Below are 16,876 nucleotides of genomic sequence, written 5' to 3'. Positions count from 1 at the left end.
TGGTTTTTTCTTTTTAAAGATTTTATTTATTTATTAGAGACAGAGAGAGAAAGAGGCAGAGACACAGGCAGAGGGAGAAGCAGGCCCCATGCAGGAAGCCTGACGTGGGACTTGATCCTGGGTCTCTAGGATCAGACCCTGGGCTGAAGGCAGCGCTAAACCATTGAGCCACCTGGGCTGCCCTGGATCCATCCATGTTGTTACAAATGGCAAGATCTCATTCTTTTTTATAGCTTAGTAATTTTTATGGCTTAAATTTATTTTTTAAAACATTTTATTTATTTATTCATGAGAGATACAGAGAGAGAGGCAGAGACATAGGCAGAGGGAGAAGCAGGCTCTCTGCGGGGAGCCCGATGTGGGACTCAATCTCAGAACCCAGGATCACAACCTGAGCCAAAGGCTCAACCACTGACCACCCAGGTGCCCAATAGCTTAATAATTGTGTATATTCACCACATGTTGATCTATCAGTGGACACTTGGGTTGCTTCCGTATCTTGGCTACTGTAAATAATGATATAATAAACATTGGAGATGCATATATCTTTTTGAATTAGTGTTTTTGTTTCCTTTGTGTAAATGCCTAGCAGTAGAATTACTGGATCATACAATATTTCTATTTTTAGAGGAGCCTCATACTGTTTTCCACAGTGGCTGCACCAATTTATACTCCTACCAACAGCGCACAAGAGTTCCTTTTTCTTCATGTCCTCGCCAATACTTCTTATTTTTGTCCTTTTGATTTTAGCCACTCTGATAGGTGTAAGATCATAGCTCACTGTGGTTTTCATTTGCATTTCCCCAATGATTAATGATTTTGGGCATCTTTTCATGTATGTCTATTTGCCATCTGTATGTCTTCTATAGAAAAATGTCTATTCAGGTCCTCCGCCTATTTTTAATCAGATTATTTGTTTTTCTTTCGTGTTGGATTGTAGAAGTTCTTTATATATTTTGGATATTAACCCCTTATCATTTATATCATTTGTGAGTATCTTCTCTCATTCAGTAAGTTGACTTTTTGTTTTGTTGATGGTTTCTTTCACTGTGCAAATGCTTTTTATTTTGGTGTAGTTCCAACAGTTTATTTTTGCTTTTGTTTCTCTTGCCTCAGGAGACATATTTAGAAAAAGGTTGCTAAGGCCAATGTCAAAGAAACTACCTCCTATGTTTTCTTCTAGAAGTTTTATGATTTCAGGTCTTACATTTAGGTCTTTAATCTATTTTGAGTTTATTTTTGTACATGGTGTAAGAAAGTGGTCCAGCTTCTCCTCTAACAATCATTTTTAAAGATTAATGTTTGTTCCCACTTAAAACTTTAAACCTCTTTAAACATTTCAAACTGCATCTATAATTTAATTTATTTCATTTCCTTTTAAATAAGGTATTTTATTTCATTAACAAAATACTTCCAAAATACTAGTAATTTTTATAAATATAATTTATACATATAAACAGGGTAAGCCTTACACTTTTCTTAAATACATTCCTATGCTATTTATAAACAATGAAATTTCAACACAAAACCACAAATGTAAACCAATTTTTCAATTCTTTATTTAAAATTAGAATCATGGGTTCCTGGGTGGCTCAGCTGGTTAAGCATTTGCCTTTGCTTCAGGTCATGATCCCAGGGTTATGGGATTGAGCCCTGCATTGGGCTCCTTGTTCAGTGGGAAGCCTCCTTCTCCCTCTCCCTGTCCCTCTGCCTGCTGCTCCACCTGCTTGTGTGTGCTCTCTCTCTCTCTCATAAATAAAATCTTTTATTTTTTTAAATATTTATTTATTTATTTATTTATTTATTCATGAGAGACAGAGAGAGAGAGGCAGAGACACAGGCAGAGGGAGAAGCAGGCTCCATGCAGGGAGCCTGATGCGGGACTTGATCCTGGGACTCCAGGATTACACCCTGGGCCGAGGGCAGGCACTATACTGCTGAGCCACCCAGGGATCCCCCTAAATAAAATATTTTAAAGAAAATAAATAAGTAAAACTAGAACCACAAAACTTTTTGTCACTTTATTCTGTTAATTTTTCTTTACAAGTATATAAAATACCAATTTCATACATCATCACAACAAAAGTATTAATACTATGGGATTTAAGTCTCCTAAACATCTCTGGTTTTGACAATAAATCCTCCCAAGGTTAAAAGATACTTGACCACTAAGTAGCTACTATGTCATTCTAGATGTCACAGAGGCAGGCATCTCCCAGCCAGTCTGCCACATTTGTGGATTAAACTCAACTAATCTGTTTCTATTCTCTACTGAATAGTTTCACTAATCTTCTTGGGACCCAAACTCCTACAGATATTTAATAGACAGTTGAGTATTTTATAGCTTTGTCTAACTCTGAGGTCAGAGTTGTAAGAAAAATGCCAATGACAGATATGCTGTGAGAATGAATTAGATGGTTAAATAAGCTTCATAAACACTGAATTGAACAAGCAAATGAACAAAACACAGACCGTGTTTCATAAACACTGAATTGAACAAGCAAATGAACAAAACACAGACTCGTGCATGTGCATGAGTGTGTGCTTTAAATATCACAAGACTATAAGGTACGAATGCAGATAGCTGAGTGGTATCACATGTGCCTCTCCCAGGTGACCTCGACTGTGGACCTCTGGATGACCCTCCCCTTTTCTTCAGGAGATATTCCTAGAAAACCTGGAGCCGACTCTGTAAATTGGCAACCTGAATGCCAAATCTGGCCTGATGGTTCAGTTTCACTTGGCCACACGGTATTTTTTAAATCTTTAATCTACCATTTAAAAGTTGAGAGAGTTCACCAAAAACTTGATTTCCAGCTGTTTTTAAACAAAGGCCAGACAGAAATAAGCCTGCATTCTAATGTGGCTACTCTGGCCGGAACTGAGTGTGGGCTTCTTCCTCATGCTTGGGATGGGCATTAAGCAAGGTATGGGCAATGCACTGAGCCTCATAGAACACCTGCGTGGCCCTCTAGGTAAATTTGAGTTTGTGACCTTGATGGCTGAAGTTGACCTTGATGGCTGAGGAAACCTCAAGGGAAGTTGAACTCCATGTGGGAAGAGCTGATGTAATAAGTCATCAGACTGGGTGGATTGGCCATGGATGGTGGTTATAAGTGGATTGGGGGACACCGAAGCTGAGTGGCCAGAAAAGTAGCCTGTAAGGTCAAGCAGAGTGAGAGATAGTGTTAAGAACAGCCCTCTATTCATTGCTAGGGCACACCCAGTTCTCCTTGATTTTCCACTTGCTTCAAAATTTCCCAACTGCCCCCCATGGAGATCTTGATGTGTGTTGAGAAATAAAGAGCTAAGGCCAAAAGCTAAGACGGTGCAAATGATTTTAAGTGGTAAAATATATTTTTAAATGAAGCCTATTTGTTAAAGATTCTCCCTGAGGGTGCACCATGCCTGAGAAAGAATTACATGGGATTTGTCTATCATTGCATCTCGTTGCCACACAGACAACCCAGCTTTTCCTCTAAGCAAACCAGTGCCTGCCTGCCCTTGCCAGCCAGTGAAAAGGTTGTCTGAAAGCCTTGCTCAGAAATTTTGTAATTTAAACTCAGACAAAGAGAATAAAGGCCAGATGGTTTTCTTTGATATACTCTTCTTCACAGTGGGTTGCAAGTCAAGAGAATGAATTACTTAAGGAAGTTCTGTTTTCTTTCATCTTATTTAATGCATTGCTATTCAGCAACAGTAAGCTAATAATTAAGGATGGTCCTGCCTCCTCCAGAAGCTTTGATCTATACTGATGTGACTCCATGTTTTTGGCTGGTTGGGTTTCTAAGCTCTCATTTACAAAATCAAAAGGGCAAAAAGTAAAACCCCCAACAAATGTCTCTGAGAAAAGGGGGATTTCATCTGCAATTAGGTATGTCATCATTTCCATCATTTGCATGATGTAACTTGATGTTTCGGGGACACTACTAGAAAGTAATCTAGATAGAAGCTATTTATAGCAACCCCACAACCTGTAATCAGGACATCTATTTCCAAACATCTAAGAAAAGTCTTAGGGGAAAAGATTACGAATGCAAACAGTATTCATTATACACATACCCAAATGGGATTTATCTTTCCATTAGATTTTTTTCTTCTATTTTTTTTATTCTATTGGACTGAGAATCATTACTACTTTTGAAATTTGTTGGAAATTCAGGGCAGTCCCGGTGGCTCAGCGGTTTAGCGCTGCCTTAGGCCAACAGTGGAATCCTGGAGACCCAGGATGGAGTCCTATGTCGGGCTCCCTGCATGGAGCCTGCTTCTCCCTCTGCCTGTGTCTCTGCCTCTCTCTCTGTGTGTGTCTCTCATGCATGGATAAATAAAATCTTTAAAAAAATTTTTTTGTTGGAAATTCAAGTACAATAGGAATCTAAATAGGAACCATGTCTCATTTTACTGGGGACACAATAGTGTGACTCTAGAAATTCTAATAATTAGATGTTGGACTTCCTGAGTTGATCAGCTAATTTTCTTCCTTTTTTCCTCTATTGTTCATGTCTTCTAGATTTTTTTCTTTTCTTTTTTTTTTTTTTTTTTTACAAATGTTCAATCAAATGATTTAATTTCACTTTAGAAAAGAGCTCTTTTTGGTTCTCTGAGGGTTTGTGTGTGTTTGTTTTAGCATTTTGTCCTTGTTTCTATAGATGCAATATCATTTCTTCAGTCTTCTGCTTCCTGCCTTGCTTGCTGTTTCATTCAAGTTCTTCTCAGTGGTTGTTTTGATTGAGTGCGGTTTCTTTCATTTTGGAACCTTTCCTCAGGTGGTGCTTCTCAATTGGACATTCATTCAAAGCAGGAGGCACTAGAATCTGATTGGAAGCCCCCTGGCTGCAAGTGAACCCCACACCTGGGGCCTTTGTGTTGAAGAATCTGCAAATACTGGTTTCCGGAGATCTTTTCTCTTGAGAGCTATTAGGTTTATCCAAAAGAGGAATCCAGGGCACCCAGCTGGCTCAGTCAGTAGAACATGTGACTCTAGATCTCAAAGTCCTGAGTTCAGCCCCACAATGGGGATAGTTTTTACTTAATAAAAAACAATAGGGAAAAAAAAAAAAAAAAAGAGGAATCCCCTGCCTGAAGATTATATACTTATTTCCCTCCATTCTAAAAACTCAGAGTGCAGGGGTACAGAGAAAAGGGAAGGAGGGATCCCAGAACCCAGAGTCCGACCAAACCCTCTGTCCTGGGCCCTGTGAGTGGGAGGAGAAAGTAACCACCTGGCTTTGAGAAGGGGCTCCTGCTCTTACCGCTCCATATTTCAAACAATTCCTGTTGTATTTTGGTCTGCTTCATCCCTCCATACATGGAGGTACTTGGTCTCTCATAGTTTGAAGTGTTTTGAGCATTCAGATGTTGCAGTTTTTGTCACCGTCTTTGCCAAGTTACTCATTCTCCTCAATTTGTTTTCCAAGCCTGCAGAAACATGTTGACATTTCACTGGGCTGCTCTCCTTTCTTTTATTCTCTTTGTTTTTGTGAGTTTATACCCTTTTTCCTACTATTCATATTGTGGATTTTTGGAAGGAAGTAGAAATAAATGAAAGTATAAATTTTTCAGTATTTAGTCAGAATTCCTAATTATGTTTTGACTTTACAAGCAATCCAATAGAGCAAGATTATTGTGTAAGATTGCAACACATTACATATTTTTGATTTTCTAAGTGTAAATACATGCACATGGAAAAAATGTACATCAGTTAAAAGAGTAAATAGTGAAAAGTACACTTTTCTGTCACTTTGATCCCCAGTCCAATTCTTTCCCCCCTAGATACAGTAATTATTGTCAATTCTTTAGGGATGCCCTCCTCTCTTACACTCCTGATACCACATTTATATACACTCTTCCAATCTCTTAACCATATATGTTGGATATTGTAACTCATTCTTCTTCAAAAGTGCATAGTAATCCATTATGTACATATTATCATTTATTTAACCAGTTCCCTCTTGATAGCCACATAAAAAATTTCTAGTTTTTGCTGCAAAGCAATGCATTAATGAATATCAATCTAACGATCCTCATATTAGAAATAGGTATATTTTTATGCAGTGTGCATGAGTTAACCTCAGAAGTGGAATCACTGAGGCAAAGAGTATGTATGCATGCGCTTTACTAGTTACAGCCAAATTGTCCTCCAAGCACTTGTACCAATTTATAATCTCAGTAGCAATAATGACAGTTCCTGTTTCCCCAGACCCTCTCTCACCAGTGCATTATCAATGTTTCTTTTATTTTTAAGGTTTTATTTATTTATTCATGAGAGGCACACGGAGAGAGGCAGAGACATAGGCAGAAGGAGAAACAGGCTCCTTGCAGGGAGCCAGATGTGGGATCATGCCCTGAGCCAAAGGCAGAGGCTCAACCACACAGCCACCCAGGCATCCCTGTTTTAATGCTTTTTTTTTTTTTTTAAGATTTACTAGTGCATTATTTAAAACTTCTTTGTAGTTTCCAAGTTTATTGGTAAAAAATCTAATTTCAGTGTAGTTTCATGTGCATTTCTTTGGTTGTAAGTGGGGTTGAACATCTTTTTCTATATTATAGAGCCATTTGTATTTTTTGTGAAATGTCTGCTCATGTTATCATTTTTTTTCTTTGGAGATACTTTATTTTTCTAATCAATTTGCAAAAATCACTTATCTAAAAATTAGATCTTTGTCTATCATGTGTTGGAAAGCTTTTCCTACCGGTTTATCATTTAATTTGCTTTATTTGGGGCGCCTGGGTGGCTCATCAATTAAGCGTCTGACTCTTAATTTCAGCTCAGGTCTTGATCTCAGGGTCATGAGTTCGATCCTCACATTGGGCTCCATGCCTAGCATGGCACCTACTTAAATAATAATAATAATTTGCTTTATTTGTTTATGATACCTTTTGGCAAACAGTTATCATTTTATGTAGTCAAATTTAATGTTTTCTTTTATGGCCTTCTCTGAAATCATAAAAAAATTTCTTTTTTTTTTTCTAGTATATTATGGTTTCATTTGTTTTACATTTGCTCAAGTGACCTATTTGGAACTTATTTTGGAGTAGGATGAGTTAGGGGTTCAAATTTTCCAGTTGGCTTGCTACCTGTTTCAACAAGTTGGAGTTCATCCTCAATACAAACCCACTTCAACGTTTTCAAAATTGCCAAAACTCCTTTATCTGATCTAAACAGAAGATTAACTATCTCCCTAGCCACTAAGGCAAGACAATTGGTTTCAAGGCCATTGTGCAAGAAATTTAATTTGCAGGTAGAGGGTATATAGTGCAAGATAAAGCCTGACACTTGATAATTGTGCCTAATCCTGTATTAGGAAGAAAGAAGGGAGGAATTCCTGGGGGCACCTGAAGTTAATCAAGGTAGCGAGTCAAAACCCAATTGTAAATCCCTGGCCTGAATGGAGTTCAAGAAACAGAGCCCAAATCAGGAGAATGGGGGAACCAGAAAAGCAGAAAGTCCTGACCAAGCATGAGAAGTCAGAGAGCAGGGCAGCCCCTGTGGCACAGCGGTTTAGCGCCGCCTGCAGCCCAGGGCCTGATCCTGGAGACCCAGGATCGAGTCTCACGTCAGGCTCCCTACGTGGAGCCTGCTTCTCCCTCTGCCTGTGTCTCTGCCTCTCTCTGTCTCTCATGAATAAATAAATAAAATCTTTAAAAAAAAATTACCTCTACTAAATCATACCCAAATGCGACAGTTGATAAATTGGTATATTAATTCATTCCTTCTTCATCAAGCGTTTATCAGATAGATAAGTGGCAGGCAATATGCTGAGCTCTGGGAGATAGAGGGATAAGGTACAGGTCCTGGCTCTCCAGGTGCTTGTCTAGCTGGGGTACAAGTAGGTGAGGTGCAGAGATGGTGCAGTGGTGAGGCACCCCGAGCGAGACAGGCATGCCCAGAGTTGTGTGAAAGGCCCAGGAAGGACACAGAGCCAAGAAGTTCTTCATACAGCCTGCTGGAACATGAGATGGCCAGCACTGCTTTCCTGTCTAAAGTCTTTACTCTCTTTATATAGGTAAAGCTAAAGAATTATAATTTCCAAATTATAATTAATGCCACTCCTCTTCTCATCTGTGTGGTAACTTTCTGCCAGGGATCTGAGGAGACCTAGTGCCACTTGATCTTCATAGAGATTCTTACTCTGAGGTCGGGTTTCAAAGGGTCTGTTAGCCCCTTAAAATTGGATGCAAATTGTGTGCGCATGCTTTTTATTTCTGGGGAATAGGGTCATAGATTCCCCAAGAATCTCAAAAGAGTATGTGACCCCAGAAAGCTAAAGAACCAGTGACTAGATTTTCTTCAACCTAATTAAAGATCTTTTATCTTAAAGACATCTTTTAAAACGTCTTCACCAGGGGCACCAGGGTGGCTCAGTTGGTTAAGCATCTGCCTTCTGCTGAGGTCATGATCCCAGGGTGCAGGGATCAAGCCCCGAGCCCCATGTTAGGCTACCTGCTTGGCAGAGAGCCTTCTTTTCCCTCTCCCTCATACCTGTCCCCCTGCTCGTGGTAGCACCTGCTCTCTCTGTTGAATAAATAAATAAAGTCTTTAAAAAAATAATAAAACATCCTAATCAGACTATAACCTAGAGATGTGTGTGGTTACTAATGCCTGGCCCCTTTTACGCCTTTATCCCTGATCTTCCAGCTTCCTCACTGTCCAAAAAGAGGAACAGAGCTGGGCGGCAGTTTACTTTCCCATCTTTATCTTTATTTGGCAACCCCACACATAGCATAATAATAGAAACATCTCTGTACTTAATTGTAATAATGTGATATCATCAAACAGAATCAGAATTCACATTTCTGGGGCACCCGGGTGGCTCAGTAGTTGAGCATCTGCCTTTGGCTCAGGTCATGATCCAGAGCCAGGGATTGAGTCCCGCGTGGGGTTCCTTGCATGGAGCCTGCTTCTCCCTCTGCCTATGTCTCTGCCTCTCTCTCTCTCTCTCTCTGTCTCATGAATAAATAAAATCTTAAAAAAAAAAAAAAAAAGAATTCACATTTCCAAAGCAATCTCTCATGTTCACACAGGTTTTGGTTCAGAACTCTCAAATCCAAAAATCAAATTCAACACTCTTTAGGTAGGACATTGTGTTCTGTGCTGAGGGAGTGAGGAAGGGAACAAGACATACAGATGAATTAAACCCAGTGCCCACTTTCACGGAGATGGAAAATGCACAACATGCTGTGGGAATTGAGAAAGTGATTATTTCTTACTGTACGTTGCAGGAGGAAAAGTCCTGAAGATGTTTATGCTGGACCGTATTGCTTTACTGAGGAGGCCACAGACTTAGCCCTCCTGCAACATTACCCTTGGCTTCTGCACCTTCAGAATGAGCTGACTGGCCTGGAGGCAAATACCCGATCAGAAATACACAGAAAATAAGCCTGGGAGAAAAATTAGCCTTTATCATGGAATGGCACATAAAGAGTGGGAACAACCATTATCAGAAAAATTGTGCAAGAACATACAGTGTAACAGGAAATAGAATACATTGTTATTTGAATCAATGTAAGGATTTTGGAAAACTGATATTAATAGGAAATCTTTATCATCATTAGTACTGTATTATTATTTTAAAAGTCTGGCTTTAAAGCAATTAAAGGCAATATGTATATTTTCCTTAATGTCAAGAAACAGAAAAATAGTATGGCTAAAAATATTAACAGGCTGTGAGGGCTTTTCTAAAATGTAGATCGAGGAGTGAGTGTATGTTCACTTTCTTCCTACTAAATCATATACAATCAAGCATTTACCACTGATAGTCACAACTGAAATTTGTGTGGTGCTTTTTTTTAGATCAATGCTTACAAGGCAGTTTCATGTTCGTTGTAAATCCTGTGCAGTACATTAGCATAGGCTAATAAATTTTCTTATTCTCTCTTCTTAGGATGAATCAGCACCTGCCAAATTTTTGAGACAGCTCACGGCTTAGAGGAAGGCTCATCTAAATAAAGGCCGGCTAAAGTGACATTGCAGGGACTTAATCCTTCTCGGGCAGCCCTTGTGACCAGAAGGCTGATTTGCAAGTTTCTTCTTTTCCTGGGGTCCAGATCATTGGGTCCCTGGGGCCCTGCTACTCGCCAGCAGAAGTGCAAAATGCAGGAGGTCAGAGCAGAAGGCCAGCGGCAGGGCCCCGGGGGCCTCCGAGGGGCTCTCACAGGCCAGTGTGAAAGATCCTCCAGCCATCAAAGGAAATAGCAAACTGGAGCCTTTGTCCTGGGACCAGCCGCCCACCACAGAGCATCAGACCGCATGGGTGGCCAGAGGGCTCCTGGAGGCTGAGCAGGGAAGTGGTTATGGTAACTGGCTGTGAGCGCGCCTGGACGGGGAGAGCTGGGAAGTGCGCCGTGAAGGCAAGTGTGAAATGTCCCGAGTGATGGGGGCAGCTCTTGGCTTGGCTGCGCAGGCCCTGCCGGCCTGTTGGCCTCTGCCCTCCTCCTACTGAAGCCACCGGGGGGGCCCCCTGGCTCCGCGGGCCACCTGTCCCGCTCCCGGGGCTCCCGCAGGCCCAAACTCCCGCCTCCCACCCCTGGGCCCTTTGCACCGCCCCGCACCCTGCCTGCCTTCCCATCGGTGCCTCTGGCCGGGCCGGACATGTGAGCCCGCGTGGACGATGACTGCAGTGTACGCGAATGGAGGCGGCCTGGTGACCCCCCACTATGCCAGGTGGGACCGGCGGGAGAGCGTGGAGAGCGGCTGTCAGACGGAGGGCAGCAAGGAGGACGGCGAGGGGCAGCCCCGCCAGCTGACGCCCTTCGAGAAGCTGACGCAGGACATGGCCCAAGACGAGAAGGTGGTGAGAGAGATCACGCTGGGGAAACGGATCGGCTTCTACCGAATCCGAGGAGAAATTGGAAGTGGGAACTTCTCCCAGGTCAAGCTGGGGATTCACTCCCTAACCAAAGGTAGGCGCTGAGCTTCCAGGATCCCCTCCTGTGGCACTGGGACAAGGGGAAAGGGTTAGGAGGCCAGGGCCAGGGCAGTGGGTGAAGGAGGCCCCATGGGACGCCAGCGCTGTGCCACACACCTTCCATCCTGACCTCGGTTAGTGTTCTCGGGAACCGTGTGAGGTCAGTATTTTTATTTACATTACCAGAGAGGGAACCTGAGATCCAAAGAAATTAAATATGGTTTCAGCAGTTCAATCTCGAAAGATTTTCACTCTAAACGTTCTCTTGCTTATGGTGTAGATGAATTCACTCAACGTTGAAGGGGCCCTGTCCTCTCCAGTTAGGCCTTGGAGAAGTGGAGTGGAGTGTGGCTTGGTTCGAGGCAACTCATCTTCCAAGTCCTTATTTGTAACTTCTGTGTATGTGCATCTGTGTTTGTGTGTCTATGTGTCTGTCTGTGTGTGTAGTGCTCGCTTCGGCAGCACATATACTAAAATTGTCTGTGTGTGTGTGTGTGCATGTGCATGTGTCAGTACTGATACACAGGAGACCTCCCAGGTCACTATTATCAGGGGGTATAGCAGAGTTCAGGCTCCCCTCCTCATCCAAGGCTGCTCCTCCTGCTATATTTGGGGAAATGGCTTTTGATCTCAGGACTTCTCTGCTCCGGTCTACTCCGTACTACTACTTCTCACGGTTGCTTGACTCTTTGCTCTCTACCAGAGACCACGCTGGCTTGGCTCCGGATGCTCTGGACCCCAGACCAGCAAAGCCCACCGCTCTGGCCTCAGGGAGGACCGATGCAGAGCGCCCAGCTGCCCTTTGCTGTCCCAGCCCAGTGAGGGCACTTCCCTGTGCCACCTGTAACTTAGCTGAAGCCTGGAGATTGTAAGAAGGGAGGCGTAAGGCAGGAAAAGACCACTTGCAACTTAGTATCATTTACCAACTTCCTAAGGCCCACAGACTCCTCCCTGTCCTGGCGAGTATATTTCTCACCTGTACTGACATTTCTCACCTGCTACCATATCTCAGTGCTGCTCTTTTCTTATATTAGAGTTGCCTTTTGTTTTCTTTTCTTCTCTAACCCTCAGGCCCAACCCAATATCTGGCCCCTACATAAAAAGCACCCACATATACATACACGGAGGCACTCATACTCCCAAGTCACTGGAGCTCCAAGTCTCCATCCATCTTACTCGGAGACCAAGTGTCCAGGTGGGTCCACATGCTCACATCTCAGCCACTCACCGTACTCAGCCCACTACATGCCAGTACTTCTGTGAGCCTCCGCACCCCCACTCACACAATATGGCCAGTGACAAGTGCTGACTTTACCCACAAAAGTAGATTGAGTGCTGTGACCTGAATCTAATTGGGACACGTGTTGCCTTTTGGTGGTGCCAGAGCAAGAATGAAAGACCAAGGTGTAAGACACAGGGAGAGGAAGGTTCAGAACCTGAGATAGAAGACGTGATTAGGGAGAAAGAGGACAAGGTGGGGAAAGACAAACCCGAGAGAGGTGCTCAGAAACAAGAGCATGTCCAGCGCAGCAGAGAGCCCACGAGGCCAGAGTCCAACCAAAAGGCCAACGTTGAGCTGTTTCCTGAGTGTGCGTTCAGGTGTTAGATTCCAAGGGTGAGGAGGCAGCGTGCGTGGGGCAGTGGAGAGAACAGGCACTTTGGGATCGGGCACATTTGCTTCAGGTCCTGGATCAGTGCTTTATGAGGCACTTCTTTGGTCCCTAGTTGCCTCAGCCATAAAATAGAGATGATTCTTCTCTTAAAATTGTTGGAAAATCAGAATTAACATACACAAAGTACATGGCACACTCATTGGTACAACTTGTTTTGTTTTTTACTTAAATAAATTTGCTTCAAAAGGAAATGTAGGGCACCTGGGTGGCTCAGTCGGTTAAGCATCTGCCTTCAACTCAGGTCATGATCCCAGGGTGCTTGGATTGAGCCCCATGTGGGGCCCCCTGCCTGGCGGGGAGCCTGCTTCTCCTTCTCCCTCGCTTGTGCTCTCTCACTCTCTCTCAAATAAATAAATTATCTTTTTTTTTTTTTAAGAATAGTCTTTTTTTTTTTAAAAGAATAGTCTTTAGAGAAAAAAGGAAATGTATTATTTAAATAATGAAAACTAGTGTCACTTGCTATGAATAGAAGGTAATGGTAAAAACATATAATGGACACTTAATTTTTTATTATTTTTTATATAAATTTTTATATAAATTCTTGTGCGTATGATGAGAACTTTTCAAATTTACTCACTTAGCAACTTTCGAAAAGTTCTCAAGGAAGATCGCCAAGTAATAGAGAGTAAAACACTCCAACAACCAGTCTGAGACTTTCTCTTTGCCTTACTTGGGAGAATTAAAGAATAACTCAAACAGGAATGATTGTTCCTGGGCTGTGATTCAGTGCTATTTAAGGCAGTTTCTCTGCAGGAAAATCAGTCGGCGCCCCATGAATGGTGCAGGCTCCACTTTGGGAAACACCGACTTCATCCAGTCCTCCCAATTTCGGGAGGCAGCACGGCTTCATGGGGCAGCCCGCGGTCTCGGGCCTTCTCCGGCCCACTGGCTCGGTGAGAGCTGTTCTCTAAGTAGCAGACGGTCATGCGATAAATACTGTGGGAAGACACTAGGTCTGGAATCCGTGAGACCTGGGGGGAATTCCTAGTCTTTCCAACTCTAGCTGTGTGACCCTGAACAAGTTACTTTATCATTCTGTGCCTCAATTTCTTCATGAATAAAATTTAAAAATATAACAAATGTCTACCATGTGCCTAGACAGAGCACACAGTAAGTATTCATTAAATGCTCCTTCTAGCCTGATGTCAAAGAAGTCTGGGTTCTTTGGGCCTCCTGAGTCACACAGCATTGGGTTCGCGGAACAGAAGCCTACTCAAATGAGCTCACGTGGAAAGGGGTGAATCATGGGCAGGGGAACCCTGGGCACCCACAGCAGGGAAGCAAGTGAGTTTCGAGATATGACCCTCTCCATCTCCTCTTTTTATCTGGGGCCTCACGGTTTCTCATTTCTACTTCCCTTGATGAAAGTGTTCTTCATACTTCTTTCCGCAGAGTGGCTTCCTCTGCAAAGTTATCAGAGGACTCACGGCGAAGAATGGTGGTTGCCAGTCCCCCATCTCTATGGTCTCCCAGCATTGTTACCCCTCTCCATCCCCTAGTGTCATTCTGCACCAGCTCACATTTTAAAGAGAGAGAATGTGATTGCTCCCTAGCCAACCGAGGACAGGCCACCGCGGAGCTCAAGGGCACCCCCAAGTCAAGTCAGCTGCGGCCTCTAGGGTCTCGCATCCCACAACCGTGTCAGCAGAGCCTGAGGTCCTAACTAGTGTCTCTGAGAGGGGAGGATAGAGAACACAGCAAATCAACGGACACATCTGCCCTCGAGATAATAACCAGCAGAGTAGAGAAATCAGCACAGGCCAGAAGCAAGAAAGTGAGTCTGGAGTCAGGCTGTGCAGTGAGGAGGGCAGGAGAAAGATGACTCACCCATGACTTCGATTCATGTGATTTCCTTCTCGAATGTCACAGGCTTCTCATCTCCCGTATGGCAAAATTAACTGATTCCAGTTCCTTGAGTTCCAGAGAACATGCCATTTGTCTGCTGTGCCAGTTGGGTGCCTCAGTGGCCTCAGCAACATGCTCTCCTCACTGCCGACCCGCTGCAGTGTAGCCCTGCTGTCAAAGGTTCGGTGTTACCCTCTGGCTGTGGGACATATGTACACAAGAGAGAGGAAGGCCCAAAGCACAGGCAGTGAGAAAGGCAGTTCAACCAGCAAAGTTAAGCAACAGAAAATGCTAATGGCAGGTCACTGAGCAACCTAAAAGTGAATCCTAGACCTCACTTGTAGGCCCATCCCATAGTGGCCTGATCCTAGAGCCTCACCCCACCTCTCTTCTATGGTTCTGCCCTCAGTGAGCCCCATAGTTAGGAGGGAGCAGGAAGGTGACAATGAAGGCAGCTGAAAAAGGGGGTGGAATGGGGGAGCAGGGAGCCCAGATGCCAACAGGTGTGAGGGCTCAGGAAAGAAAAGGGTGGCTCGGGTACCAGGAAGTAGAATCTCTTAGGGACTGGAGGACTTGGCCACCCCGAGCTAAATGGAATAGAAAGTTAGCTGCCACATACCTCCAAACTCTTTACCTCTGAAAGAGGAGATTCATCAGTGGGTGGCTTAGAAAGCCACGCTGGGCATTCCAAACAGTTGTCCCACTGCCCGGCCATATCAGATTGTGTAACATGGATGACAATTGTATAAATGTGGTTCCTGTACAAAAGCCAAACAGCCCAGAATTGTCATCAGGCTTTCTAGGAAATGTGGACTATCTAGATGAGACAATGGAGGGATTCCCAGGAAAGCAGAGGGTTTGGGTGCCAGGAGCAGCAATTAGGACGTAGTTTTAAAAGGGCACCAGCTGTTATGGATGCATCTCTAGAAAGAAGACTCCAGGAGAGGCCTCTGTTGGCTGGAGTTTATTTTTATAGCTAACAGCTCAGATTCCCCTGGGCCTTGCAAGCTGATAGGACAGCTATGAGTCCCCTTTTAAGCTGATTAGAAATTTCACAAAAGACATGATACACTCAGCTTCTGAATATTTTATGTTCCATCTGCTTTCACAAACAAAAGTAAATGTGGCCACGAGGTGCCCATTCCTTCCTCTGTTGCTGCCCTCCCTGACCTGTTCTTCCCTGGTCTTCCTGTCACCCTAGTCTCACATTTCTAGAGCCTTTCTTTTTTCCCAATTTATTTATGCATCAGTTCATCATGTCCCCCCGCCCACCCCACACACCTTCCTTTTTTAAAAAATATAATTACCTCTCCTGTGCCCACATTTTGTTTTGGGCCTTAAAGAGATGAATGTGATACAGCTCCAACCTGTTAGGAACTGGCGGTAGGTAGTGGAGACAGGATGCGATTGGTAAGTGTTGCTGCAGAGTAAGGCCAAAGGGTGTGCCGTGCTGTGCCTGAGGGCAGCAGGAGAGGGTCATGTAGCAGGACGGCCTGGTGGTAGGTCCTGAGATATATGAAGTGCATGGAGGTATGAGCCAGTGAGGGGAGTATTTGGAGATTCAAAAGAAACCAAACCACGGGGACCCAGAGGGTGATGTAAGCAGGGCCTAGATCATGAAGAGTCTTCTTGCACTTTGGGGTTTGTCATTTAGGTATTGGGGAGTCACTGAGGAACTTTTAGCAGGCAATTAATACAAGTGATTAATATGATCAGCGTTCAGTGAGGAAAGCAAATTGAAGTTGAGGAGTGGCAAAAGTCAGAGAAGCCAGAAAAAATGTTAGTCTCAGGTCCAGATGAATGATCATGTCCATCTCAACTAAAGAAGTGACAGAGGGTCACCTGGGTGGATCAGGTTGTTAAGCATCAAACTCTTGATTTCAGCTCTTTCTTTTTTTTTTCAGAGAGAGCATCTTTCCTGGAGGGTGATCGCTGACCTGAAAGAAAAAAGTCATTGGCTGCAGATGTAGGGGAGAGGTGGCTGAGCAGAGGGGACGGCCAGCCTAGGGAGAGAGTGCGCCGGTATTGGCCCTGGAATGGCCAGGGTGGTGAGGCCAGGGGCAGCAGCCACCAGATAGTGTGGGGTCATCATATCACAGGAGGGACTCTGGCTTTTCCTCTGAGTGAAACTAGAGCCCTTTGAGGGAGCAGAGAAGTGACATGATCTGGCTTATGCTTTAATAGGATCACCCTGGCTGCTCTGTTGAAAATAGACTGCGAGGGGTCAAAGGCAGAAAAAGAGAGATCAGTTAGGAGCCTACTGCAGTTATCCAGGCAGGAGACAATGGTGGCTTGGAGCAGGAAGGCAGCTGGGGTGAGGTGCTCGGAAGTGGCTGGATTCTGGCTGTATCTAGAAGGTAGGGATAACGGGATCTGCTGACAGATTCCAAGTGGAATGTAAAAGAAGATTCAAATACTCAAAGATTTTTGGTCTGGACAAGTGTAAGAATA

The 16,876-nt window shown here is 43.8% G+C and overlaps 1 protein-coding gene and 1 long non-coding RNA gene across 14 annotated transcripts in view; one reads left to right on the top strand and one right to left on the bottom strand.

Moving 5' to 3' along the window:
• Positions 1 to 16,876, top strand: part of NIM1K (NIM1 serine/threonine protein kinase) — a 63,848-nt gene that overhangs the window by 37,186 nt on the left and 9,786 nt on the right. For 7 of the 13 annotated variants that reach the window (XM_072824709.1, XM_072824710.1, XM_072824713.1 and 4 more), the window contains exon 2: positions 9,885 to 10,902. In XM_072824709.1, the coding sequence (XP_072680810.1) occupies positions 10,611 to 10,902 (292 nt within the window). In that variant the 5' untranslated portion in view covers positions 9,885 to 10,610. Of the gene's footprint in view, positions 1 to 2,611; positions 2,752 to 9,226; positions 9,506 to 9,884; positions 10,903 to 11,610; positions 11,867 to 13,718; positions 13,865 to 13,972; positions 14,355 to 14,449; positions 14,606 to 16,876 lie in introns of those variants that run through there. The other 6 variants (XM_072824719.1, XM_072824720.1, XM_072824721.1 and 3 more) reach the window with 6 other exon arrangements.
• On the bottom strand, positions 2,008 to 14,902 carry LOC140632568 (uncharacterized). The gene is made up of 2 exons (XR_012030162.1): positions 14,408 to 14,902; positions 2,008 to 3,158 (listed from the first exon to the last, which is right to left on the bottom strand). It is a non-coding gene; the product is annotated as an uncharacterized lncRNA (long non-coding RNA).

This window comes from Canis lupus, chromosome 4 (assembly GCF_048164855.1).
Source record: "Canis lupus baileyi chromosome 4, mCanLup2.hap1, whole genome shotgun sequence".
NCBI lineage: Eukaryota > Metazoa > Chordata > Mammalia > Carnivora > Canidae > Canis > Canis lupus.
This window is presented reverse-complemented; position numbering and strand designations above follow the sequence as displayed.